General features: G+C 42.6%; 1 protein-coding gene across 1 annotated transcript; it reads left to right on the top strand.

The window, feature by feature from the left end:
- The first annotated feature begins 269 nt into the window (after positions 1-269).
- LOC137348828 (zinc finger protein 239-like) lies at positions 270-3186 on the top strand. Its single transcript, XM_068014065.1, has 4 exons — positions 270-308; positions 489-814; positions 858-1028; positions 3069-3186. The coding sequence occupies exons 1-4, from the start codon at positions 270-272 to the stop codon at positions 3184-3186; spliced, it is 654 nt and encodes a 217-aa protein (XP_067870166.1).
- Positions 3187-27679: the final 24493 nt, after the last annotated feature.

Raw genomic sequence — 27679 nt, 5'->3', positions numbered from 1 at the left:
CAATGAGTTTCTTTCCTGGTCACTGGGACCCTGAAGCCCCGCCCACTCTCTGTTCTGGTCCCACAAATTGCCAGATTCATTCAGCTCAATTTCACAACTTGTCTTTGTGTTTTTGTGGGTTTTCTCTCACTCCCTTTTTCCTGTTGTAACTTCATGTTACAGGGTATTAGAAAGGGAGGATTTGCGGACGGGAAAGTCAAACAAAATATGATGTCAAGAGATGACAGTCACTCGTATCATCAGGATCTGAATATCATTGGCCTTTGATCATGCAAGCAAACAGTGTGGAGAAACCGTTCACGTGCTCTGTCTGTGGACGAGGCTTCAGACGATCATCTGGTCTGTCGACACACAAGTGTAGTCACACTGGGGAGAAGCTGTGGAAATGTGGGGACCTTGAGAAAGAATTAAATTACACGTCTGAGCTGGAAACTCCTCGACACAGTCAAACTGAGGAGAGGCCGTTCATCTGCTCTGAGTGTGGGAAGGGATTCACTCAGTCATCCTCCCTACTTACACACCAGCGAGTTCACACTGGGGAGAGACCATTCACCTGGAGTGAATGTGGGAAGAGTTTCATTCATTCATCCTCCCTACTCACACACCAGCGAGTTCACACTGGGGAGAGGCAATTCACCTGCTCTGAGTGTGGGAATGGATTCACTCAGTTATCAAACCTGCTGGCACATCAACGAATTCACACTGGGGAGAGTCCATTCACTTGCTCTTATTTTGGGGAGGGTTTCACTTATTCATCCACCCTGCTGATACACCAGCGAGTTCACACTGGGGAGAGGCCGTTCACCTGCTCTGAGTGTGGGAAGGGATTTGCTAATTCATCCGCTCGGCTGAGGCAGCATTCGAGTTCACACGGGGGAGCGGCCGTTCACCTGCTCCGTATGTGGGAAGAGATCTACTCAGTCATCCCACCTGGTGACACACCAGTTCATTCACACTGGGGAGAGGTCATTTATCTGCTCCGTGTGTAGGAAGGGATTCACTCAGCCATCCTATCTGCTGACACACCAGTGAGTTCACAGTTAACTACAGGGGTTGGATTCTGCTGTTGCTGCTGTTAATCATATCCAGACACAACCATGTTCATTCTGGCAGTTGAGGTTTATTTCTGATGTCAGTTGCTCCTCTAGGACTGAGCGTCTGCCCCACAGCATCTCTCATTCATGTGTGAATAGACCATCGTGTCTTCAAACATTATTTTTAATTGAAATCCACTCAGTAAATGTACTGAAGAAAAGATGAACAATAAACAGATCACAGGCAAATCCTGTAACTCTATCTTGACAGGAGAAAGTCTGTTCTTTAGCTCAAGAATGAGGCTGTTTAAGATCTGTGTGTTTCTAAGCACTCGTAGACTGTTGGATAGACAGGCTGTTCACAACTGTTAACATGTCAGATAGTGAAGGAATTAGTCTCAAAGTAAACGCACCAATTTATAAGCTCAGACTCCAGTCCCTGCTGTAATTAATACTCAGCATCTATGAGTGTTGATTTACAGTCAATCACTGAATCGCCTGTTTAATCTTTGTTACTTGTTTTGTGAAATATTCTCCCTAGAAGTGCTGAACTGCTGGATAACTCTAATTACATTTAAATGTGTTTCTACATGTTTATAAAGTGTCTGTGTGTCCAGATTTAACTAAGTTGTGATTTGTAACCAATAAATGATGTTTCGGGTATGACTTGTCATCTGGTATCTTGGTGATTTGACGAGAAAGATTTAATTAACTCACTCAGCAGCTCGAGAGGAACCAGACTGAGGTTTAATGAACATAAGAAATAAGAGCTGGAGGAGGCCATTTGGCCCTTGGAATCTGCTCTGCCATTCACCCAGATCATGGCTGATCTTCTCAACTCCACCTTCCCGCACTATCCCCATATCCCTTAATTCCCTTTGTACCCAAAAATCTGTCAATCTCTGTCTTAAATATACTCAATGACTGAGCATCCACTGCTCCCTGGGGAAGAGAATTCCAAAGATTCACAACCCTTTCAGTGAAGAGATTTCTCCTCATTTCTGTTCTAAATGTCTGATCCCTTATCCTGAGACTGTGACCCGGTGTTCTAGATTCCCCCAGACAGGGGAAACATTTTCTCAGCATCGACCCTGCCAAGTCCCTGAAGGATTTATGTTTCAGTCAGATCACATCTTCTTCTTCTAAACCCCAGGGAATATAGGCTGAATCTACTCAATCTCTCCTCAAAGGAGTAGATGGAGCGTAGCGGGGGTTGCTGTGCATTAGTGGTTCTGTTACTGAAATAGTAATCCAGAGGCCTGGACTAATGATGCTGAGACATGAATTCAAATCCCACCACTGCAATTAAAAAACGAGGATCAATATTGGTGACCATGAAACTACGGATTGTCCTAAAAACCCACCTGGTTCACTAATTTCCTTCAGGGAAGGAAATCTGCTGTCCTTACCCGATCTGGTCTGACTCCAGACCCACAGAAATGTGATTGACTCTTAACTGCACTATGAAATGGCCTAGCTGGTCACTCAGTTATATTCAAGGAAGTAGCTCAAAACCACCTTCTCAGGGTTAATTAGGGATGGCAATAAATGCTTGTCAGTTCATTAACACCCACAGTCCATGAATAAATAGAACAATCCCAGGAACCAGACGAGTGAACCTTCATTGCATTCCCTCAATGGTGGTTTGTCCTTCCTTTGGGAAAGAGAACAAATCTGCATCCACTGCTCCAGATGGGGCCTCACCAATGTCCTGTATAATTGTAGTAAGACTTCTTTACTCTTCTACCCCAATCCCTTTGTAACAAAAGCTAACATACTATTTGCTTTCCTAATTGCTCACTGTACCTCTATGTTAGCTTCCTGTGATTCATGTACAAGGACACTGTTACATGTGCTTTGCTTTTAACAATGGAAAAAACTTGGAGTTCTGTGTTTTGCAAGACTGAGATAATTGAATGCTGAACTGGGTGGGGAACAGTCTCCAAGGCAACTTGTTTCCAAGCAACAACAGCAAGGAAAATGATAGGTCACATGACATTGTTAAGAGTTCAATTTCACTTTACTTTGTGAAAGATCAGCACTGGGCAGGCAGGAGGCAGAACAAATTGGCTGGGACTTGTGTTCTTTGGCAGACTCGAAAAAGGCCTTTCCATTGAAAGAAGGCATCTGGAGAGCGAAATTCCACATTTGAGTTATGTCTGTGTTCTGCCTGGAGAGGAAAAGACCCAGACAAAGAGGAGTTGCTGCTGCCTGTGGAGAAAGGCTCCTTTGCTGAGAGGAAGCCTTGCATTGTTAAAGGTAGCAAATTCCTATTGCCTCCAGTCTCTGAAAAATCTCTGCCTCAAGAGTGATTCCTGTTACTCATGTGCTTTTTGGGAGATCCTGAAATCTCAAGAAAGCTACTATTGCTGGACTGCTACTTTAAAATTTAAGTAGACCTGTTGCTACACCTTTTGCTGAAAGATCTGTGTGACGCCTGCTATTGACGAATTGCCACGACCGTCTACTCATCACAGACTGCTCAACAAACTTGCCTGGAGAGACTTTGAGTGGCTTCTGACATTTCAACTCTGGGCCACCTCACCGATTCGGAAATATCCTACCAGACCACCAACGATTTTATTATTCTGAAGAAACAGTTGAACACCAAAAACTCTTTCTCCGCAGAGAACTGGTTTTTGAATGTATGTGTGTGTGCATGAGGCTTAGGAAGAATAAGAAGTTATTTTTTTATATAAATGCATTGATACATCCCATTAGTGTTTAAGATTTAGTTTATTAATAAATAGTTAATTTTGCTGTTGTTTGAAAAAATCTTGTTTTTTGTGCTTTATTCTTGGGGAAAAAATAAAGTGTTTAATTTGTCTAATTTCCAGTAGGTGGGAAACTTTACTAAAATGTTGTGACCGGAGACACAGTGGGACTGAATTAACAGTGCATTACTCCCACCTTGATCGTAACAACACTCAGGTCCCTCTGAATGCAAACATTTCTCAGTTTCTCAACATTCAATTAAAAAATTTTTTTACAAAATTTTTTCTTATCAAAGTGGATAACGTCTCACTTCACCATATTGTATTCCATCTGCCATGTTCTTCCCCACTCACCCACCCAACCTGTCTGTATCCCTCTGAAGCCTCTTTCTGTCTTCCACATTTCTTGCTTTCCCACCTAACTTTGTATCATCAGCAAACATGCATACATTACACTTACACTCAATCCCTTCATCTGAGCCATTTCTATAGATTGTAATTAGCTGAAGCCCAAGCACTGATCCTTCCTATATCCTACTAGTTACAGCTTGCCAACTTGAAAATAACCCATTTATTCCTACTGTCGGCTTTCTGTCTATTAACCAATCTCAATCCATGCTAATATATTAAATCAATCACCATAAGTCCTAACTGGGTAATAACCTCTGCACCTTATCAAATGCTTCTTGCTTCTTATAAATCCAAATAAAAAACTGCTTCCCCCTTATTCACCTTACCAGTTACATTCTCAAGAAACTACAAGATTTGTTAAACGTGATTTCTCTTTCACAAGTCCATGTTGCTTCTGATTAATCATATTATGATTTTCAAAGTGTCCTGTTACCATTTCCCCGAACAATACATTCTAGCAATTTGCCGACAACTGATGTGAGGCTAATTGTCCGATAGTTCCCCATTTTCTCTCTTTCTACTTTCTTGAATAGTAAGGTTCTGTTTGCTACCTTTCAATCCTTGGGAACCGCTCTAGAATCTATGGAATTCTGGAAGATCAAAACCAATGCATCCACTATTTCTGCAGCGACCTCTTTTAAAACCTGAGGATGAAGGTTGTCAGGTCCAGGGGATTTGTTGCCACTTAGTCTCTTTAATTTTTCCATTCCTATTTCTTTACTTATACTGATTTCTTTCACTTCCTCATTCTCACTAGACACCTGGTTTACTATTTCTGGAATGTTTTTGTGTCTTCTACCATGAAGACAGATACAAATCATTTGTTTAATGTCTCTGTCATTTCCCTCTGCCCCATTTCAATTTCCACTGTCTCTCTCTCTCTCTAATGGGCCCACATTTCCTTTCTCTCACTCTTCCTATTTCTTTAGGTATAGAAACATTTACAATCTGTTTTTATGTCTCTTGTTAATCTGCACTCAGATTTTTTTCCTTATTAATTTCTTGATCCTCCTTTGCTGAATTCTAAAATCCATCCAATCCTCAGGCATACCACTTTTTTGGGGATCATTATAAGTCTCTTCCTTCAATCTAATACTACCTCTAACTCGTCTTGTTCGCCATGGTTGGTCCACTTTTTCTATGGGATTTTTGTGACTTAAAGGAATGCACATTTGTTACAAATTATGTATTAATTCTTAAAATGCAAGCCGTTGCTTATCAACCATCATATCTTTTGACATAGTGTCCCAATCTACTTTAGCCAACTCGCCCCTCATCCTGCAAAGTTTGCTTTGTTTGGATGTAAGACCGCAGTATTGTCCCGAACTAAATTACTTTAAAACTCAATATAAAATACGACCATATTATGATTACACTTCCCTTGAGGCTCTTTAATACAAGGTTATTAATGAACCCTTTCTCAGCTCATTATTTCATGAAAGTGATGCATTTGAGTCTTAATTCAGCCTTATGTCATCTCGCAGTGGACTTATACTGTCCTGTTAGTGCTGGGTCAGGCCTTGTCCAGCTCAAACAGCCCAGATAACAAGAGCCAACGAGCCTTATTTCACTCCTGAGGGTAGTTTGTTTCTTGAGGTTCAGATTATCATTAAAATAACAACACACACTGAGTCCACCCATCATTCTCCCAGAAGCACTGTCACCTCACAGTCAGGATCATGTATCTATGAAGGGGAGATTGTTGTCCTCTCTAGACCACCCTGAAAACCCTTGCTCCATAATGGTCAGGAGTAGACGGTCTCGGTATTATGAGAGGAGCCTCAGGGGATCAGTCTCAGTGATCCTGTAAAACAGAGGAACGTATGAGTGGGAGGAGGCAATTCAGCCCCTCAAGCCTGTTCGTCTATTCATTTATGTCATGACTGATCCAGATCACAACTACCTTTACCAGTGTTGATTACATATCCCAATAACTTTACCCAATAAAAATATGTCACTCTCAAGTTTTGACATTTTCCTTTTATCCCCATCCATAGCAGCTTTTTTGGGGGGACAGTGTTCCAGATTTCACTATCACATGTGTGAAGAAGTGCTCCCTGACAGCACTCCTGAATGGCCCAGCTCTAATTTTAATGTTGTTCCATCTTATTCCGCAATCCACCAACAGAGGAAATCATTTTTCTTTATCGACCCTCTTAAAACCTTTAATCTTCTTTGTTACATGAATTATATCACCCCTTAATCTTCATACTCAATGAAATACAAGCCCAGTCTATATGACCTGTCTTCACAATTTAACCCTTTTAGTCCTGATATCATTCAGGTGAATGTGCAGTGTACCTCCTGCACAGCTGATATATCCTTCCTGAGGTGTGCTGCCCAGAACTGAACACCTCACACGTTTTGTCTTTCATCACACCATTAACATACAGTTTGTCTTTGTGCCATGATCTACTGGTTAGATATTCTCTGTGATCTTGTCCAGAAAAACATATCTTTTGTTATCTCTTGCCCCATCCCCGGTTTATTATTTATTTATTTATTTAGAGATACAGCACTGAAACAGGCCCTTCGGCCCACCGAGTCTGTGCCGACCATCAACCACCAATTTATACTAATCCTACAGTAATCCCATATTCCTACTACATCCCCAACTTACCTCAATTCCCCTACCACCTACCAATACTAGGGGCAATTTGTAATGGCCAATTTACCTCTCAACATGCAAGTCTTTTGCTGAGGGAGGAAACCGGAGCACCCGGAGAAAACACACGCAGACAGAGGGAGAACTTGCAAACTCCAGCATACTAGCTTAAAACCTTATACATTTCTAACATTTGTCAGTTCTGATGAAAGGTCAGTGACCTGAAACATTAACTCTGCTTCTCTCTCCACAGATGCTTCCAGACATGCTGAGTATTTCCGGCATTTCTTGTTTTTATTTCAGATTTCCAGCATCTGCAGTATTTTGCTTTTATTTACCTCACTTCAGATGATGTGTAACCAGAGTTGCATATAACTGCAGCATTACTTTCACCCTTCAGATAAAGGCAAATATTCCATTGGACATTTTAATTCCCTTTTCTCCCAGTCCTGTAGTTTTTAGTGATTTTTCTGCATGAAACCCTAAATCTCTCTGTCCCTTCACAGTTCCTAACTTTTAATCATTTAGAAAATATTCTGATTCATCTTCCTTAGATCTAAGTTACCAGAATGGTTCCAGTGATGGGAGATTTTAGTTACAAGGTGAGGTTGTAAAAGCTGGGGTTGTTCTCCTTAGCACAAAGGAGATTGAGGGGAGATTTAATCGAAGTGTAAAAGATTATGACAGGCATGGAAAAGTTAGACAAGGAAAACCGTTCCCATTAACTAATGGTACAAGAATTAGGGGCACAGATTGAAAGTTTTGGGCAAGAGATGCAGAGGGAATATAAGGAAGCACTTTTTTATGCAGTGGGTAGTAAATGATCTGGAACTCGCTGCCCATGAGGGTGGTGGAAGCAGAGACAATCACTGAATTCAAGAGGAAATTGGATGGACACTTGAAGGAAATAAACTTACAGGGCGACGACAGTCAAGCAGGGGAGTAGGACTGACTGGATTACTGTGAGGAGAACTGTCATGGACGTGATGGGCTGAATGGTCTCCTCTGTTCCATACATGACTCTAATGTTAATGACCTCACAATTCCCCACATTGACCTCCTGCTGTCACTGTTTTCTCTGCTCGCTAAATCTGTCAATGTCTCTTTGTAATGTTTTGCTCCCTTCCAGAATACTCAATGTGCCACCTAACTCAGTATTTAGGTTGATTAAGGAAAGCCAGCAAAAGATTTGTTAAGGGAAAATCATGTTCACCTGACTTGCTGGAGTTTCTAAAGATGGAACAGAGAGGTTTGATGAGGACAATAATAATAATAATAATAATTCCGAAAAAGTGTCACTGACCCGAAACGTTAACTCGGCTTGTCTTTCCACAGATGCTGCCAGACCTGCTGAGTATTTCCAGCATTTCTTGTTTATATTTCAGATTTCCAGCATCCGCAGTGTTTTGCTTTTATTATATTGATGAGGGCAATGCTGTTGATGTGGGGTACATGGACTTTCAAAATGCATTTGATACAGTGCCGCACACTTTATATGTATTTATATATGAGTATTTTCAGCACTTTCTCTTTTTATTTCACCTTCCAGAAGATCTGATTTGCAAAAAGGCAAATCCTGTGACAGTGAGTTTAAAAGGTCTCCCGAAGAAATCATCAGCTTCTTCGCACTGTGACATTGAATGTACAGAACACGAATCCTGGGCTGAGTGGGTATGGGGACAGTGAACAGAAAAGGGATGGGGAATCACCAATGTTTGTGTTTTTACAATGAGGCATAAACAGATGGTGAGACACAGAGAGAAATAGAGGGAGAGAAAGAGATTGCAATGACAGGTTAAACACAGAGGGAGAGACACAGTCTCTGGGGCTCTCCAGTGATTGCCCAGCTCCCAGCCTGGATAGAAAACCACCCTCCCCACTCCCTTCTCACACCCTTCCCATAGGTCTGATGTGTAAAGATAAATCCTGGGACAATGATAAGGAATTAGCACCATAATGGCAGTTTTAAAGAGAGTGTTGCAGCTTCTGGACAGACTGGGGCCTGGTCATGTCACTGTTCCCCTGTTGATTAGCTGAAAGATGCAGTAAATGTTCTCAACAATGACCTTGTCGGAATAAGTTCATGGATCATCAAAAGCAGCTCCCTGGAATGTCTCTGTTCAAAGCAGCCCCGGTACCTGCATAAACATGACAATGGACAAGATCGCAGCACCTAATAGTCCCTCTCACATTTTAAATCTGTTCCCACTTTACAGTCTCTGGGTTTACGGTGGGCGATGTGTAAATGATGCAGAGGTCGTCAATGTTAGTGAGTGACAGAGAAAAGGAGCCCTGGGCTATTGATGTGTCTTTTATTTTAAAAAGTCTTTACATTGTTCTCAACAATATTTCATTTCTGACTCCAGGAGACGTCAGCAGCTGTAACATGTCAATGCAGAGTGTGTGTGTGTTTGGACACGAGGTATCCTTGGACAAGTGCTTCATCCAGAGCGGAATAACAATAAATAAATACGTTTCTCTGTGTCACTCATTCTTACCTAAAGAAAAAAGTCTTGTGTTTTAGGGGGTTTGAGATATTTTTACAACAAGGTGGAGAGGGAGGGGGCCTCAGAAACACAAAGGTTGAGAACCGCTGTTCCAGAGCACACGATGTAACCTCTATATTTCACCCTCTCTATCTCTTCCAGCAACTTTATCACTGCACCTTCCTGGCTCGCAACCTCTCCACATCTTTCAAGGCTGAAAACAAAGATAAAACCACGTCACGTCCTGCTAAGAGAACTCCTCTATGTTGATGATGCTATACTAGTCGCTCACACAGAAACTCAACTGCAAAGCCTCATGGACTGTCTTTCCCATGCCTGTAACTTGTTCTCCTTGACAAAAAGCATCAAGAAAACCAGGGTCATGAGACAAGGTTTTGAAACTCCAGCCTTGATCACACAAATAACACCTAATTGAAAGTGATTAGCAAATTCTCCTCCCTTGGTTCCACGGTGAGAAATAAATTGTCTCGTGATTGCAGAGCTCGACACACACAGAGGGAAAGAAGCTACCACTTTTGTCCAACTGTGGAAGGTGTATGGAATAACATCATGCTGACCATTAGGACCAAGCCAATGGTTTTCATGTCTGTGTTCTCAACACCTTGCTCTACGGCTCTGAAACATGGGTGATTGACAACTGCCAGAAAAAGTAGCTCAATAATCTCCAACTTTGCTGTCTGTGGCCCGTTATGGGTATATCCTGGCAGCACAAAATCATAAATGTGGCAGTCCTCTCAAAGGCAGAGCTCCCAAGTGTGTTGGCACTAATCAAACAGAGGTGGCTTTGGTGGATCAGACAAGTCCACAAGATAGAGGATGGCTGCAAACCCAAGGACCAAGGTAGCCGGGACCAGACGACCAGTGGGCGCCCAAAGCTCCGCTTCAAGGATGCTTGCAAGCTTGACCTGAAGGCCCTAAATGTCGACTATCGCACTTGGGAGTCACTAACTGACGGAAGAGGGAAATGGCAACACATCCTGTGGACTGGTGTGCATTACCACGATGACCAGTTGCTGCAGCAGCTTGGCAACAGACGCCAATGTCAAACACAACAACTCACAGCATCACGTGGCAGCTTCATGTGCAGCACTTGTGGCAGAGCCTGCCTCTCAACGATTGGCTTTTATGGCCATTAGCAAAGGTGAACCAAGAGAAGATACCCCCCTTCCCCCACCCCCCGAAATGGCTTGTTTGCTGCATGTCGATCATCTTTCATAGATGAAAGGATGACAACGCACTGTTTCCCTCGCTCTCTCCTTTTTCACTCTCCCATTTTTCTCATTCAGAGAGAAAGATAGGGAGGAAGAGAGACACACATAGAGAGAAATCCACAATCAGAAACTCAACGAATGACCTTCTATGTTGTAAATGACTCTATGGCTCGAAAATGAGTTAAAATGGCTGTTTCACATTGCATTTGAACATCAAAATGCATCTCACTGCCTAAAACACAAGCATTATTCAGGAATTATAACAAACATTGTGAAAGCAGTCCTCATGCTGTGAAATTAATCAATTAGTTAATGTGTAAAGTGTGGCCATTGTTGAAAAGTCCAAAACGCTGAAGGCATTGTGTGAACAGCAAGATGCCACAAGTAGAAATGTGATGGAAGTCAGATAAATGGGAGCCACTCCTTCCCCATTCTTTCCCACTTACAATAACAACAAATCACATCGCTGTCTGTAGCATTTTTATTATTTATCAAATGCTTAAACAGAAAAAAGGAGAGAAGGCTGTGGAGAAATAGAGAGAGGAGGCTGGAGAGAGACAGAAATAGGTCTGTACACCATTGCAATGCAGAAAACACTGCAAAATTAGTGCAAAGCATGATCCCACAAACAGCAATTCGATCATAGCCAGATAAATCTGTTGTAGGTGGGAGTTGATTAATAAACAAGGCAGGAACATTGTTAGACCGGAGTCCAGGGTTCCCTCTCTCAGTTTCACAGACATCCAAATCACGATCATAAATCAGATGCTTAAAAGATTGATACATTCACTCCTTCCGACCTTTTGTGTCCTCTCTGTCTCTTTATCTCTGTGTCTCTTACCTTTCTCTGTTCCTGTATTTCCATAATCTGTTCTCCTAAATTACTATCCAGGTTACATCCCTGTCTCTCCTTTTCGTGCTCTATCACTCTCTCTCTTTCCATAGCTCTGCCTCTTTCTCTCTATCCTGAATGAAATCGTAATTGAAATGTGCTACAAAATATTTCTGCCTTAGCATATAGAGTCATCGAGTCAGAGTGATACAGCACAAAAACAGCCCCTTCGGCCCACTGTGCCTGTGCCAGTCATCAAGGACCTAGCTATTCTAATCCCATTTTTCAGTACTTGGCCCGTAGCCTTGTATGCTATGGCGTTTCAAGTGCTCATGTAAATACTTCTGAAATATTGTGAGCGTTCTGACCTCTACCAATCCTTCAGGCAGTGTGTTCCAGATTCCAGCCACCCTCTGGATGATTTTTTCCTCCTCAATGCCCCTCTAAACCTCCTGCCCCTTACCTTAAATCTATGTCCCCTGGTTATTGACACCTCTGCTATGGGAAAAAGTTTCTTCCTATCTACCAGATCAATGCTCCTCATAATTTTATATACCTCAATCATGTCCCCCCTCAGTCTTCTTTGCTCTAAGGAAAACAAAGCGAGCCTGTCCAGGCAACATCCTGGTGAATCTCCTCTGCACCCCCTCCAATGCAATCATATCCTTCCGATACTGTGGCGACGAAAACTGTACACAGTACTCCAGCTGTGTCCTAACTAGCGTTTTATACAGCTCCATCATAACCTCCGTGCTCATATATTCTATATGTCATCTAATAAAGGCAAGTATCCCATCTGCCTTCCTAACCATCTTATCTGCCTGTGCTGCTGCCTTCAGTGATCTATGGACAAGTACACCAAGGTCTCTCTGACCCTCTGTAGTTCCAAGGGTCCTACCATCCATTGTATATTCCCTTGCCATGTTCGTCCTCCCAAAATGCATCACCTCACAATTCTCAGGATTAAATTCCATTTGCCACTGCTGTGCTCATTTTACCAGCCCATCTCTATCATCCTGCAATCTAAAGCTTTCCTCCTCACTATGTACGACATCACCAATTTTTGTGTCATCTGCGAACGTACTGATCATACCTCCTTTATTCACCTCTAAGTTATTAATGTATACTGCAAACAGCAAGGGTCCCAACAACGATACCTGTGGTACACCACTGCACACAGGATCCAATTGCAAAAGCAACCACCGACCATCACCCTCTGCCTTCGGCCACGAACCCAATTTTGGATCCAATTTACCGAATTGCTTTGGATCCCATGGGCTCTTACTTACTTGACCAATCTCCCGTGCAGGACCTCATCAAAAACCTTACTGAAGACCTCGGAGACTACATCAACTGCGTTACCCTTATCTACACACCTAGTCACCTCCTCGAAAAATTCAATCAGCTTTGTTAGACATGATCTCCCCTTGACAAAGCCATGCTGACTTTTCTTGATTAATCCATGTCTCTCCAAGTGGAGATTAATCCTATCACTCAGAATTTTTTCCAATCGTTTCCCTACCACTGATGTTAGACTCACTGGCCTGTAATTACCTGGTTTATCTCTGCTACCCTTCTTGAATAAGGGCAATTTGGTAAATTGGATCCACAATTGGCTTAGTGGCAGGAGGCAGAGGATGAGGTTTGACAGTTTTTGCGATTGGAAGGCTGTGACCAGTGCTGTACTGCAAGGATCTGTTGGGACCCTTGCTGTTTGCAGTATACATTAATAACTTAGAGGTGAATAAAGGAGGTATGATCAGTACGTTCGCAGATGACACAAAAATTGGTGATGTCGTACATAGTGAGGAGGAAAGCTTTAGATTGCAGGATGATAGAGATGGGCTGGTAAAATGAGCACAGCAGTGGCAAATGGAATTTAATCCTGAGAATTGTGAGGTGATGCATTTATTAAATAGATTTAAGGTAAGGTGCTGAAGGTTTAGAGGGGATTTGAGGAAAATAATTCTCACCCAGAGGGTGGTTGGAATCTGGAACACACTGCCTGAATGGATGGCAGAGGCAGGAACCCTCACAACATTTCAGAAGTATTTAGATGAACACTTGAAACGCCATAGCATACAAGGTTACGGATCAAGTGCTGGAAAATGGGAATAGAATAGCTAGGTCCTTGATGGCAAGATGTGCCAAAGGGCCTGTGTCTGTGCTGTATAACTCTATGACTCTAAGAAAAAAGCAGGGATGTATTGCTGGAACTGTATAAAATGCTGTTTAGTCCACTGTTGGCGTGTTGCATACATTTCTGCTCACCACATTTCAGAAAGGACATTTTTGTTCCGGAGTGAGTACAGAGGAGATTTACAAGAATGCTGCCAGGGCTCGAAAGTTGCAGCAATGAGGAAATATTGAATAGGCTATTCATCCACAAACCCTGGATTACCAATTCAACAACGCAACCACTCGGCCTGCAGTTTGAATGAATTGTGCTTGGAAATTCATCTCACTTCCATCTTCCAAAGCGAAGACCTCGATTCATCGGATAATCCTGATAATTCAGGTTGTTTTTCTTCAGGTTTGCACTTGCTGCTGTTCAATATTCAGTATATTCACACCTAATCTGTACTAATGCTTTGTCTTTCAACACACCATTAACATATTGTTTGCCTTTGCTCCGTGACCTTTTGGTCAGCTATGTGGCCTGGTCCAATCTGCACCTTCTCCTTTGTTATCTCTTGCCCAACCCCCACCTCACTTGTTTATAATCTGTGACTTTTCTAATATTTGTCAGTTCCGAAGAAGGGTCACTGACCCGGAACGTTAACTCTGCTTCTCTTTCCACAGATGCTGCCAGACCTGCTGAGTGAATCCAGCATTTCTTGTTTTTGTTTCAGATTTCCAGCATCCGCAGTATTTTGCTTTTATTGATCCAGAAACCCTGGATTACCAATTCAACAAGGCAACCACTCAGCCTGCAGTTTGAATGAATTGTGCTTGGAAATTCGTCTCACATCCATCTTCCAAAGCAAAGACCTCGATTCAGAGGATAATCCTCAAGAAAAGCACCTTTTAATCAGCCATCAATTATAGAACAGCCAAAGCCACTGTCAAGTGATCGTGTGGCCGAGCAGTCTAAGGTGCTGGATTTAAGGTTCCAGTCTTTGTGGAGGTGTGGGTTTGGATCCCACTGTTGCCAATGTCTGTGTTCAGGCTTTGTTTGGGTAGTGTTGTGATGGTTCTTAGTGAATGAGTCGAAATCATCCATGTGTCCAGTTTCATTATCTTTGTTCCTGTGCCAATGTTTCAAAGCATGACGAGTGCTCAGAAACTCTGTGGGCCTGCAAGTGCAGTTTTATATTTACACTTGTCTTTTAATAAAGCTTCAATGTTAAGACCTTCTACGAGGACATTTTAAAAAGCCTCAATAGCTGTCAATGCTATTAGCAGCTCTGCAATTCTTTCAGAAAACTCAAGTTTAGAAAAGTCTGAATCCCCGCCATTGTCCCCACAGTGACTGACAAATTAGTAGATTGTCTCTCTACACTGCTGTCAATGTGACATAAATTCCAACCGATGTCTCTTGAAATTGATTTTCACATGGATTTCTTCTTCTAGCGTACTATATATTTTCTTAGGCTCTTTCTGATCATCTTCTGATAAGCCAAGTATGTAGCCTATGAACACCTTCGATTCCAATAGCTATCTGAATTTGAACTGCTAGTTTATCTGGTTCTGGTGCAGCCAAATCAAGGAACCATAGCTTTATCATATGTTTGAAAAGTTTAAATTTGGGAAGGGGATTGTGGCTTTCCAATACATACGTGGGAATTTAACTGACATCTTGCTGACATTGCTGGGATTTTCCATGATTTCCTCGGTAGGAAGAAACTTTCCAGTTGTCATTCACTGGAAGGTTTCAATGTGCTGCAGATCTGGCTGCCTGCAGTACTTTTACTTGCCATCACCTGTTTCTGAACTCACTGGCACTGCGCGTCTGTGGCTCTGTTGCTCCCCTTCACACAGTTTTTCAGGCACTGTCCACAAAGTGGTGTTTTGGCGTGAACAGCACCATGATGTCTCAAATAGCAGTAATGGCTGTGATGGTTTTTTTCAGCATTTTATTTTAAGCCTGCCTTTGAATCGAACAGCACTGGACTTTTCCAGTCTTTTACAAGCCTGCTTTTGAATTAACTTACACTGGCCTAAACGCAGTCAACTGATCACACCCCCTTTGGCACTGAACCGGTGTCCCCTCAGCACAGTTACTCACTGTTCCCAATGGAGTACTGCCTGCTGGTAGTGTTTCACCTCTCAGAGCTCTGTCGACAGCTTCTGCTCCCCTTGCAGAATGCTGCTGTAGTCCCAAACTCAATCTGATACTCTCCCAATGTGCCTTCAAAACTCAAAATCTACGACAAATCATTCACTGCAACCATATTGTGTTTCCTCTATCCTTCAATCGCAACCACACCAATCAGACAGGTAGGACTGTTAAACTATATTGTGAGTTCTTCATTTAAAGATTGCAGCAGTATACAAATATTGCTGGAGAGCTCTTACTAGTGTGTCTTGCTTGGTCAATAAAACACATTCCAACAAATTGTGTCACGTGACAGACAACATCCTACCCTCCCTGATGATGTATACAAATTATGGACAAACCCACTCAAAGACACACGACAACAACAGCCACCATCAGCGATCTGTAGACATGCACTCCAAGGTCCCTCTGTTTCTCTATATGTCTTCCATTTATTTGTATTCCCTTGCCTTGTTAGCCTTCCCCCAAATGCATCACCTCACACCTATCCGGTTTGAATTCCAATTGTCACTACTCTGCCCATGTCACTCGTCCATTGATATCTTTTTGCAGTCTAACTGCTTTCTCTTCCTCATCACCCATAAAGCCAAGCCTCCTTCGACAGCACCTTCCAAACCCGTGACCTCTCCTCCCTTGAAGGACAAGGGCAACAGATGTATGGGAACACCACCATCTACAAGTTCCCCTCCAAACTACACCCCATCCTGACGTGGAACTATATCACCGTTCTTTCACTGTCACTATATCACAATCCTAGAACTCCCTCCCTAACAACACTGTGGGTGTACCTACACCACATGGACTGCAGCAGTTCAAGAAGGTGACACACCACCAACTTCTCAAGAGCAATTATTGATGGGCCAGCGATGCTAACATCCATGAACCAACAGAAAAGGGAACATCTAAGAACGTCAATTCTCCTGGGTGGCAATCCGTTATTTGGTCCTTTGAGCAAAGGTAGGGCAGCAAAAACATGCAAAGCAATTTGCAAATGAAGCCAGCATTTATTGTCCATCCCTAATTGCCCTTGAAAAGTCAGTGGCTTGCTTGGTCATTTCAGAGGCCAGTTAAATTGAATCACCTTGCTGTGGGTCTGGAGTCACATAGAGGCCAGAGCGGCAGATTTCCTTCTTGAAATAGTATCAGTGAACCAGAGAGGTTGCTTCGGCAATGTATGACAGTTTCGAGCCACCTTCACTGAGCAGAGTTGAAAAGGGCCAGATTTGCATGAGTTAATGATAACTGAAACCACTGCTGCTGTGGTTGGATTTGAGCTCAGAGGCCATGGGTGCGAGCTCTCGGCTGTGGATTATCAGTGCCATAACAACACCATGAACCCAAAGGATGCACATAAACCACTGCTGGTGGAAGGATTGGTCTGTATAGGGATTGAATCCATGACCTTCATAGTATTAGCAGCACACTCTAGCCACGTGAGCTAACAGCCCCCTATGCAAGGCCTGTATGTTAATATTAATGTCTCTGGTCTGTCACCTTTCATCAGAACTCTGTTTCTCTCTCAACAGGTGCTGAGTATTTCCAGCAGTTACTGTTTTGATTTCAGATTTCCAACATGCACAGAATTTTACTCTTATTTCTATTTTCAAATGTCTTTGGCAAAGTCGATTTATCCAGAAACCCTGGATTACCAATTCAACAATGCAACCACTCAACATGCAGTTTGAACGAATTGTGCTTGGAAATTCGTCTCATTTCCATCTTCCAAAACAAAGACCTCGATTCACAGGATAATCCTGCAGAAAATAAATGTCAAATAAATCAGCTTTTGTTAAAACACACTGCTGTAGATTTGTTGTCTTTCCCGCCTGAGTGTTTAACATCACCTGGCTGGAGATCAGAAAGGACAATCTGGGGGAGGATCGTACAGCAGGAACAGAACTTCAGCTTGAACACAGTCCTTCAGGATCATGGCACTTTGGTCTTTCTCATCTCTCTTCACTGACAGCAAAGTCCCCATGTGGATCAATCCTGAGGCCTGTAAGAAATGTGTCCCAGCCGCTCTCTTCCATGTTCAGAGCTCCGAGGCACGGAACAGAAGGCTCCTTTACAACTTTGTTTCGAGTCAGGAAGAACAACTGTGAATGTGGGAAACGTGCTGTCAAATCAGAGAATGCTGTAAAACTGTGACCTGTTCCTGACTGAAAGTGAAACGGCAGGTTTAAGTTTCCAGTCTGAAAATTAATATTGTATTGCTCTGTGGAGATTGAATGTGCTTGACTGACAGTCCTGAGTCTACAATTTTAACACAGGTGTTAACTCATTTAAATAACACCTTTTGAAATGAATTAAATTCAAGTCAGCATTAAAATAGCAAAAGGAGGCATTCACTTCTTGTACAATTATACAACAGATATTTAATCTCAAGATAAAGAAGGACCTGCAGCGTGTTTCCAGGAATTCCATGTTTTATTGATGTGTAGTGTGAGACACCAGCATAACTAAAAATACACAGAACATCCACAGGAGTGCTATCACGTCAGTTATTCTGGGATCACTCCCAATGTGAAATCCACCACTGACCTGCTGAACGTTGTCGGCTGAGGGAGTGGAGCCTCCAGGAGTGGACTGTGGTGTGAGAAAGCTGGGTTTCAGTATCCTGACAGATACATGGTGAGGAACCAGAGGAATCCTTACTAAGGAACAGTCTGGGGGTTTACATGCCAATGTTGGTCTATGGGTGAATGATGCCTGACTCCCTCAACCTTCTTAAATTTAACCCAGTTTGGAACAAGTTGAATTCAGTTTCCAGGAGAATAGGGACAAATATCACCCGCAGTGATATCATGGCACAGTGGCGTAGCGGTTAGCACCGCAGCCTCACCGCTCCAAGGACCTGGGCCCGATTCTGGGTACTGCCTGTGCGGCTTTTGCAAGGTCTCTCTGTGACGGTGTGCATTTTCCGGGTGGTCCGGTTTCCTCCCATGGCCAAAGACTTGCAGGTAATAGGTAAATTAACTGTTGTAAACTGCCCCTACTGTAAGTAGGTGGTAGGGAATATGGGATTACTGTCGGGTTAGTATAAATGGGTGGCCGTTGGTCAGCACAGACACGGTGGGCCAAAGGGCCTGTTTCAGTGCTGTATCTCTAAATAAATAAAATAAAATTGAGGGAGATAGAAACAGCCATGAGAGAAGCTGAGAGGTATTTGGAAAAGAATATGGTGCACAATGATGGTAATAGTGGCAAAATCTTTTCCAGCTGCATCAGGAGTGAGAAGATGGATACAGATGGTTTCGAGCCACTGAGAGACAGTTCAGGACAGATTGAAACAGATTACCAGGCTATGACAGAACTGTTAAATGACTATTTCACATCGGTCTGCACTCCTGTGGATGATGCTCAGATTCCAGCTGTGGGATGTGCTGCCAACAATAACATCATAAATATTAAATTAGAAAGGGATTGTCATCATGGATAAAATAGGAAATCTCAAACCTGATGGTGTTCCAGGTCCAGATGATATCTACCCAAGGGTGTTTAAAGAGATAGGATGGGTGATCTGTGAGCCCCTTGTCTGTATCTTCAACAGCTCAGTAGAGTCAGGGATTGTTCCCTGAGATTGGAAGGTAGCTCACATAGTTCCCATTTTCCAAATCAGAGACAAATCAGTGCCAAGAAACTACAGACCCATCAGCGTGAGCTCGATCACAGGGAAGATGTTTGCAGGGACCCTAAGAGATGCTGTTTCTGATCACTGGGGAACAGAAGGAATCATTAGAGATATTCAACACGGCTTCAGAAAAGATGATCATGTCTTATAAAGTTGTTTGTGTTTTGTGAAGAAGTTGTTGTGTTGGTGGGTGAGGGGAATCCGTTTACATTGTCTATCTCAGGGTGTAATCCAACAACATCGAGGTTGTGGGGCTGAAGGAGGTGAGCTATGGTCTCGTGTTTTGTTCCAACATAACCACTCTCCCATTTTCCATTAACTTCAATGTAATGAAAACTGAGAGTTTGAACCTGTCAGCATTTGAACGATATTTTCAAATGACTCGAGGGTTTCTTACAGTTGGGATTATTCTTTATTCTGTCCCCTCGAGGTGTTAGGGAACAGACATTCTCCTGCATATCGCAATCTAGCGTGCTGGGGCAATGGTGACATAGAGGTAATGTCATTGGATGCTTTCCCGGTGGTATGGGTTCAAACCACACCATAGCAGCTGGTGGAATTTAATTTCAATGAAGTTTTCAAAATTCTGCAATTGAAAGCCAATCTTAGGAGTGATGTTATAAAACTATCAGTGATTGTTGTAAAAATCCATCTGGTTCACCAACGTTCCTTATGGAATGAAATAATGCTGTCCTTATTTGGAACATAGAACACAGAACAGTCCAGCACGGTACAGGCCCTTCGGCCCACGATGTTGTGCCGACCCTTTAACCTACTTTAAGATCAAACTACCTACATACCCTTCATTCTACTATCATCCATGTACCTATCCAAGAGTCGCTTAAATGTCCCTAATGTATCTGCTTCTACTCCCACCGCTGGGAGTGCCTTCCACGCACCCACCACTCTCTGTGTAAAGAACCTACCTCTGACATCTCCCCTGAACCTTCCTCCAATCACCTTAAAATTATGCCGCCTGGTGATAGCCCTTTCCGCCCTGGGAAAATGTCTCTGGCTATCCACGCTATCTATGCCTCTTATCATCTTGTGCACCTCTATCAAGTCACCTCTCATCCTTCTTCGCTCCAATGAGAAAAGCCCTAGCTCTCTCAACCTTTCTTCATAAGTCATGCACTCCAGTCCAGGCGGCATCCTGGTAAATCTCCTCTGCACCCTCTCTAAAGCTTCCACATCCTTCCTAAAATGAGGCGACCAGAACTGAATACAATATTCCAAATGTGGTCTAACCAGGGCTTTATAGAGCTGCAGCATAACCTCGTGGCTTTTCAACTCAATCTCCCAGTTAATGAAAGCCAACACACCATACGCCTTCTTAACAACCCTATCAACTTCGGTGGCAACTTTGAGGGATCTATGGACGTGGACCCCAAGATCCCTCTGTTAATCCACACTGCCAAGAATCCTGTCTTTAAGCCTGTATTCTGCATTCAAATTCGACCTTCCAAAATTTAATGTGGTGTATATGTGATTCCAGACCCACAGCAATATTTCAACAGAGTTCGCTGTTTGGTGCAGTGTCTTGCAAAGTTTAAGCTTAATTAGTCGTGATTATAAGTGATAATGCTTTCAAATATTGTTATAGTAACTATAATATGTGTAAGCTCAGTTAAACATGGTCTGAGGCTGAGAAGCAAAGCTTGATGCTGAACCAAGGTCATGTTCAAAAAAAACTGGCAGAGCAGCGAAAAAGAAACCTTGAGTTAAATGTGTAAAGAATGTCCTGGTATGTTTGAAACTAACTAGTGAAAGACAGAATATTAATTAAGTTACAATAAAAACAGAAGATTTAAAGCTTCGAAGATCTGTTATCACTCGAGTAAAATTGCTGTACCTCATGTAACAACTGTATGAATTTCGAGATAAGAAATAACAAAGGTGCAAGAAAATGGAACAAAGAGATACCAGAAAACTAAGCACAAATTTCATTTTAAAGTTTTTTAAAAATGATGATTAAACAGAATGAGTGAGGTCGTCCAGGTGCATGGCAGCTGCCACGAGACTCAAAGGCAAAAAAGGGTATAAAAGAACAGCTATTTAACTTGAGAAGCAGAACGAAAAACCCAGAGGAAGAAAGAAAAGAATCTTCACAGACCAGAACCCAGCAAGAGAAAGAGAGACCAGGCCACAGTCGCTCAGACGGCTACTGCCGAGGTTCTGAGTATCAGCCTGTGATTATTGTCTTTGTTAAGTATTACTTCTTTGCACTGAATGTAAACTGCTTAATAAATCTGCAACACTTATTACCAATATATACCTGTACCCATAGTGATTTGCTGTAGTCACGAACAAGTTGCTCTTGTTGGATTAAATTGAATCCTAATTCCAGGAAAGCGACAATTGGCACCCCAGATATGGAACTCTGACTAACAACTGAAACCAGTTTTTGTTGACTATAAGGCAGCAGGCACCCGGGTTGTCAAGGTCATTTTTTAAACAGCTGATAGTGTCTCACTAAGTACACCAAGGTGCGTAAAGGGGATTTTTGAACAAAGAAGGTGAATGCACCGCTTTTGAAATTTATGGATGAGAACCTCAGATTCTTGGTGCACATGAAAAGTCAATGAGCTACAATGACTCAATTAAACAGATGAGGGGGACCTCCCGGTTTGGATAAGAAATAGTAAAAGAGATAATGTAACCACAACATACATAATAGGTTATGGTATTCTCCCAGGAAGAGTTTCCATGTGGGAAATAAAAGAGGGATATGGAATGGGTTTTCGGTGCATGGTAAAGGAGGCCCGAGCGTGTGGAAATTTCTGGGAAAGAATAAACACACTTGGGAGCAGATAAAAGAATCAAACCAAGACCTAGTGGTTTCAGAGAGTGAATGAAACATACTATGTGTTGGCCATGATGGTGGAAGATACACGAAGGGCAGTGCTCTTGTATTGGGTCTAATGTAAGGTCCAATAACGGAAATTGGGACAACGAACCCCTTTTAGGAACTTTTAAGCAATGGGGAGAATATAACTACCCTAACATTGGAGGTGTGGTGGAAAAGGTAGATACAAAGATACAATAACCAGATGCACAAAGACCGATGGGTAGCTCAACAGTGTAATGCTCACACTGTATGAGAAGGAGGATAGTTCAGATGTTTGGGGTCAGGGCCAAGAGGGGAAATGTCCTCAATAAAAGCAGGACCTGGAAATGGCCTTGTAATTATCCCCACCAGAAAGCAGTATATCACTAGGTAATACCAGAAGTGGTCCCTGTCATTTTAAACATAACTGATTTAGTGTTGCCCAAATGGTGTTCCAATAAAACAATACAGTTAACTCAAGGGATGATACAGCAGGTTTTTGACCGGTATTGGGAAAAGACCACCTTATCCCAAGTGTAGAGGATGTGCAGAATGCATTCTCCCTGAGAACAATACTAGAAATGAAATGAATCAAACAAGAAGTAGGTGAAAGACAGGCTTGATAAATGCTGGATTTACTAGTTTAATACAGTCACCTCAATGATTAACTCTACGGATTTGGCAGTTTCACAGATATAGTTATGGACGGTACAGGAGAAATTGATAAATATACTCAGTACAGAGAATAGCATAGAACATGAAGAGCTGGGAGAGGATCAGACAATGGGCATGCACTTACGAGACATTATACACTAGACAGAAAATCATGTGAAAAAGATTAATAACCTTACCCAAGAGGGCAGAAAGGCCGCTGACCAAGCAACTCATAATGATGTATGTGTCATATATGGGAATTGGTTGGTAGAGCGGTTCAGAGACAACCGAGAAGTTATCAATGAAGGACGTCTTCCCACTTGGGTAACAAATAGACATTTATCAGGATGATCCTGTTATCAGGGATATGCAGAATTCTGTAAAATTAGGAGTCTGATTGAGGTTCACCTGGTCAAGCACAAGTGCCACAAGTTGAGGAACCAGAAACTATTGGGACTTGTAGTACACATCCCCAGTCTTTTTGAATCAAACCATGCCTAATCCTCTGTTTAGAACAGAAAACATAGGGGTTATGAGGGAAAGTGTCATTAATCGATTCCAGACATCACTCCAATAGTTGATCCGGTTCGAAGAACTAACTTGGATAGAATGAAACCAACAGGGATACAGAACAAGCATGGATATCCTCATTTGCCCATATGATTTATATGATCTTTAAAGAGACACATGTGGTGTCAATTGGAATGGGAAGGGGCTGAACTGTACTGTGGAAGTTACAGGTTCATCAGATGTGAGAACTAGAACGGCCTATGTACGAGAAGGGAAGTCCTGTTTTATCACCTTAGAAGACAATTACCATCACGGGAACTTAAATGTTCAAACCTGGGACCGACTGTATTACACCGACCAAAACCACAGTCCGAGTGGGAAAACCCTGCTCGCCATTGCTTTGCCTGACCAACAGATCTTACAAGTAAAAGATGGTTTGAACATAAGCCGAGAGATTTATGTCACTAAATTTGGGTACAGCATCCCTGAACTACCTATAACCTTAACAACATTAATAAGTCAAGTGAACACCTCCCAACGCCGTTATTACACACTACAGCAAGGAAATAAAGCTATAGCTAAGGAATTTCCAGGGGTAGGGTATTCATCACATTGGTGGGAAACAGGGTTAAACATGGAAATTCCCCTCTGGATTAGAATAATTTCACATGTATTGATTATCACCCAGTTATTGGCACTAATATACTTACTGATCCACACTTGCTACTTGAGGCACCTGGTGCGCCAGACAAGATCACAATTAAACATGATCACAGAACAAAGTGTCTTTGGAATGAGTAAATATGTTATATAACAATGTTATTCAAGCAAACTAGTTCAGTAATGGTAATTTTGTACAATTTTGCATATGTAATGAATAAAATTGCACTGTACTCAGAATACAATTTCATGGGACATAGCTGACAGCTGATAATTGGTTTTACAGAGCTCCATGTTCTCAATGTCCTGCTTCTGCCTATTTATAGCTTGCTCAAGTCAAAGGTGTTCTGTGAAGATGTGTCAACTTTACTGGAAAGCAATATATATAAACATACCAGATGGCACGTTCTGGTACCTTGGTAAGTGATGTGGACAAATCAGTAGGTATATAAAATAATAAAAAGCAAACATTTGTGAGACATTGACAATCCAGAAACTTGAACATCGGTGGGGTCATTTTCTTATTTTGTGCTGTGACATAATCACCTGAACGATGCAGAAAGTAAAGCCAGGTATGGAAGATTGTATACCAGTTATATAGCCTGTCCAATTTGCTGTCCATTAACCTAAATGGACAGGAATATCACATACATTCTGTTAGGAGCATGTGATACCCCGGATCCAATTTTCTTTTCGATAATTATTTACCTCCAAGCAATAAAAGAGGAAAATAACCTTATTAACTTCAGCAAATGTGATGTCTCTATAGATAGAATTGCTTGTTTTTAAATATCATGACTCATGGTAGATTTTATCATTTAAAATAATTAGTCGCATTATAAAGATTCTGAACTACAATAATCTTGTTTGCAGTGCAGATCTTATGATAATCTTAATGAAAACGAATTAAAAATGTGGTTTTCCTCTTCAAAGGGTCCAAATATTATGCAACGTAAAGATTTTCCCAGATCTTGCCAGTGACAATGTGAAAGTAATGAGACTAGTGTTGTATCTCTAGGAAGCAAATCCTGCACTCCGGGTCTCACTACATGGTGGGACGTCCTGCCCCATGTGCCTAAAGATCTGCAGGTCGAGAATCAACCTGTTCAGTGACCTGAAGAGCCACGGCAGAAACTCACGATCTTGAGTACACGTCATCCTCGAATCGAGGGACAGCCGATGACAACTTCTATAGTAACAAGTTTGAGGTTCTGTTGCATCATCCCCAAATCAGGCTCAAAAGTTTGGTAATGGCCCTGATACAATGCAGCAGGTCCAATGTTGGGTGTCTTGCAAAGCATTAAGGTAGATAAGTCTCCAGGCCCTGATGGGATCTCCCCCAGAAGTCTGTGGGAGGCAATGGAAGAAATTGCTGGGGCCTGGACAGAAATCTTGGTATCCTCATTGGCTACAGGTGAGGTCCCAGAGGACTGGAGAATAGCCAATGTTGTTCCTTTGTTTAAGAAGGGTAGCAAGAATAATCCAGGAAATTATAGGCCGGTGAGCCTTACGTCAGTGGTAGGGAAATTATTAGAGAGGATTCTTCGGGACAGGATTTACTCCCATTTGGAAACAAATGAACTTATTAGCGAGAGTCAGCATGGTTTTGTGAAGGGGAAGTCGTGTCTCACTAACTTGATTGAGTTTTTTGAGGAAGTGACGAAGATGATTGATGAAGGAAGGGCAGTGGATCTTGTCTATATGGACTTCAGTAAAGCCTTTGACAAGGTCCCTCATGGCAGATTGGTACAAAAGGTGAAGTCACACAGAGTCAGAGGTGAGCTGGCAAGATCGATACAGAACTGGCTCGGTCATAGAAGACAGAGGGGAGCAGTGGAAGGGTGCTTTTCTGAATGGAGGGCTGTGAATAGTGGTGTTCTGCAGGGATCAGTGCTGGGACATTTGCTGTTTGTAGTATATACATATGATTTGGAGGAAAATGTAGCTGGTCTGATAAGTAAGTTTGCGGACGACACAAAGGTTGGTGGAGTTGCGGATAGTGATGAGGATTGTCAGAGGATACAGCAGGATACAGATCGGTTGGAGACTTGGGCGGAGAAATGGCAGATGGCATTTAATCCGGACAAATGTGAGGTAATGCATTTTGGAAGATCCAATACAGGTGGGAAGTATACAGTAAATGGCAGAACCCTTTGGAGTATTGACAGGCAGAGAGATCTGGGCGTACAGGTCCACAGGTCACTGAAAGTGGCAACGCAGGTGGATAAGGTAGTCAAGAAGGCATATGGCATGCTTGCCTTCATCGGTCGGGGCATACAGTATAAAAATTGGCAAGTCATGTTGCAGCTGTCCAGATGTTTAGTTAGGCCACACTTAGAATATTGCGTGCAATTCTGGTCGCCACACGACCAGAAGGACGTGGAGGCTTTGGAGAGGGTACAGAAGAGGTTTACCAGGATGTTGCCTGGTCTGGAGGGCATTAACTGTGAGGAGAGGTTGGAAAAACTCGGATTGTTTTCACTGGAATGACGGAGGTGGAGGGGGGACATGATACAGGTATACAAAGTTATGAGTGGCATGGACAGAGTGGATAGTCAGAAGCTTTTTCCCAGGGTGGAAGTGTCAGTTACTGGGCGACATAGGTTTAAGGCGCGAGGGGAAACATTTAGAGGGGATGTGCGAGGCAAGTTCTTTACACAGAGGGTGGTGAGTGCCTGGAACTTGCTGCCAAGGGAGGTGGTGGAAGCAGGTACGATAGCGACTTTTAAGAGGCATCTTGACAAATACATGAATTGGATGGGAATAGAGGGATACAGTCCCCGGAAGTGCGGAAGGTTTTAGTTTTGATAGGCATCAAGATCGGCGCAGGCACGGAAGGCCGAATGGCCTGTTCCTGTGTTGTACTGTTCTTTGTTCAATGGACAGCTGTCTATTCTAACAGTGATGAACACTTCTGGCTCCTGTTCTCCTGCACCAATTGGTCCAGTGACAGCTGCATTCAACAGCAAGGTGAGCTGAAAATCGTAACTATTTTGTTGGTTTGGAGAAAGGGAGCATTCTGCATATACTGAAGGTTTACTACATTGGACTCTGGGATGAGGGGTTTGTCCTATGATGAGGGGCTGAGTAAATTGGGCCTAGACTCTCTGGAGTTTAGAAGAATGAGAGACGATCCAATTGAGACACAGTAGATTCTGAAAGGGTTTGATAAGGTAGAAGTTGAGCGATTGTTTCCAATGGTCGGGGAATCTAGAACTCGGGGGCACAATCTCAGGATAAGGGGCCATATTCAGGACTGAGATGAGGAGAAATTACTACACTCAAAGCATCGTGAATCTTTGGAATTTTCTGTCCAAGACGGTTGTGGATGCTGCATTGTTGAATATATTGAAGGCTGGGATAAATAGATTTTTGGTGCCGCAGGGAATCTAGTGATATTGGCAGCGGGCAGGAAAGTGGAATTGAAACCCAAGATCAGCCATGATCATATTGAATGGTGGAGCAGGCTCGATGGGCCATATGGTCTACTTCTGCTCCTATTTCTTGTGTTCTTGTATATACATGTTCGTACATGTACAGAGTATTGTACCATCAGCCTGAGAAACCCAGTGACCATTTATAGTGACTGCAGGAAGCTCACAGGATAGTTGCACAGTAACCAATGCACAGCACTTGTGGTGCAGGACAGTCTTTTCCAGATAATCTTAAGCAATGCCAAACAACACATTGAAAAAAGATGGCCAGAGTTCTCCTCATTGTCTTCCATCACGACGGTGAAAAAGACAGCTTCACACTGACTCCAGGTTTACAGTGTGACAGGGTCAGCAGACAGTGAAAGTGGAG

The sequence above is a fragment of the Heterodontus francisci genome, chromosome 34 (genome assembly GCF_036365525.1).
Source record: "Heterodontus francisci isolate sHetFra1 chromosome 34, sHetFra1.hap1, whole genome shotgun sequence".
Lineage (NCBI taxonomy): Eukaryota > Metazoa > Chordata > Chondrichthyes > Heterodontiformes > Heterodontidae > Heterodontus > Heterodontus francisci.
This window is presented reverse-complemented; position numbering and strand designations above follow the sequence as displayed.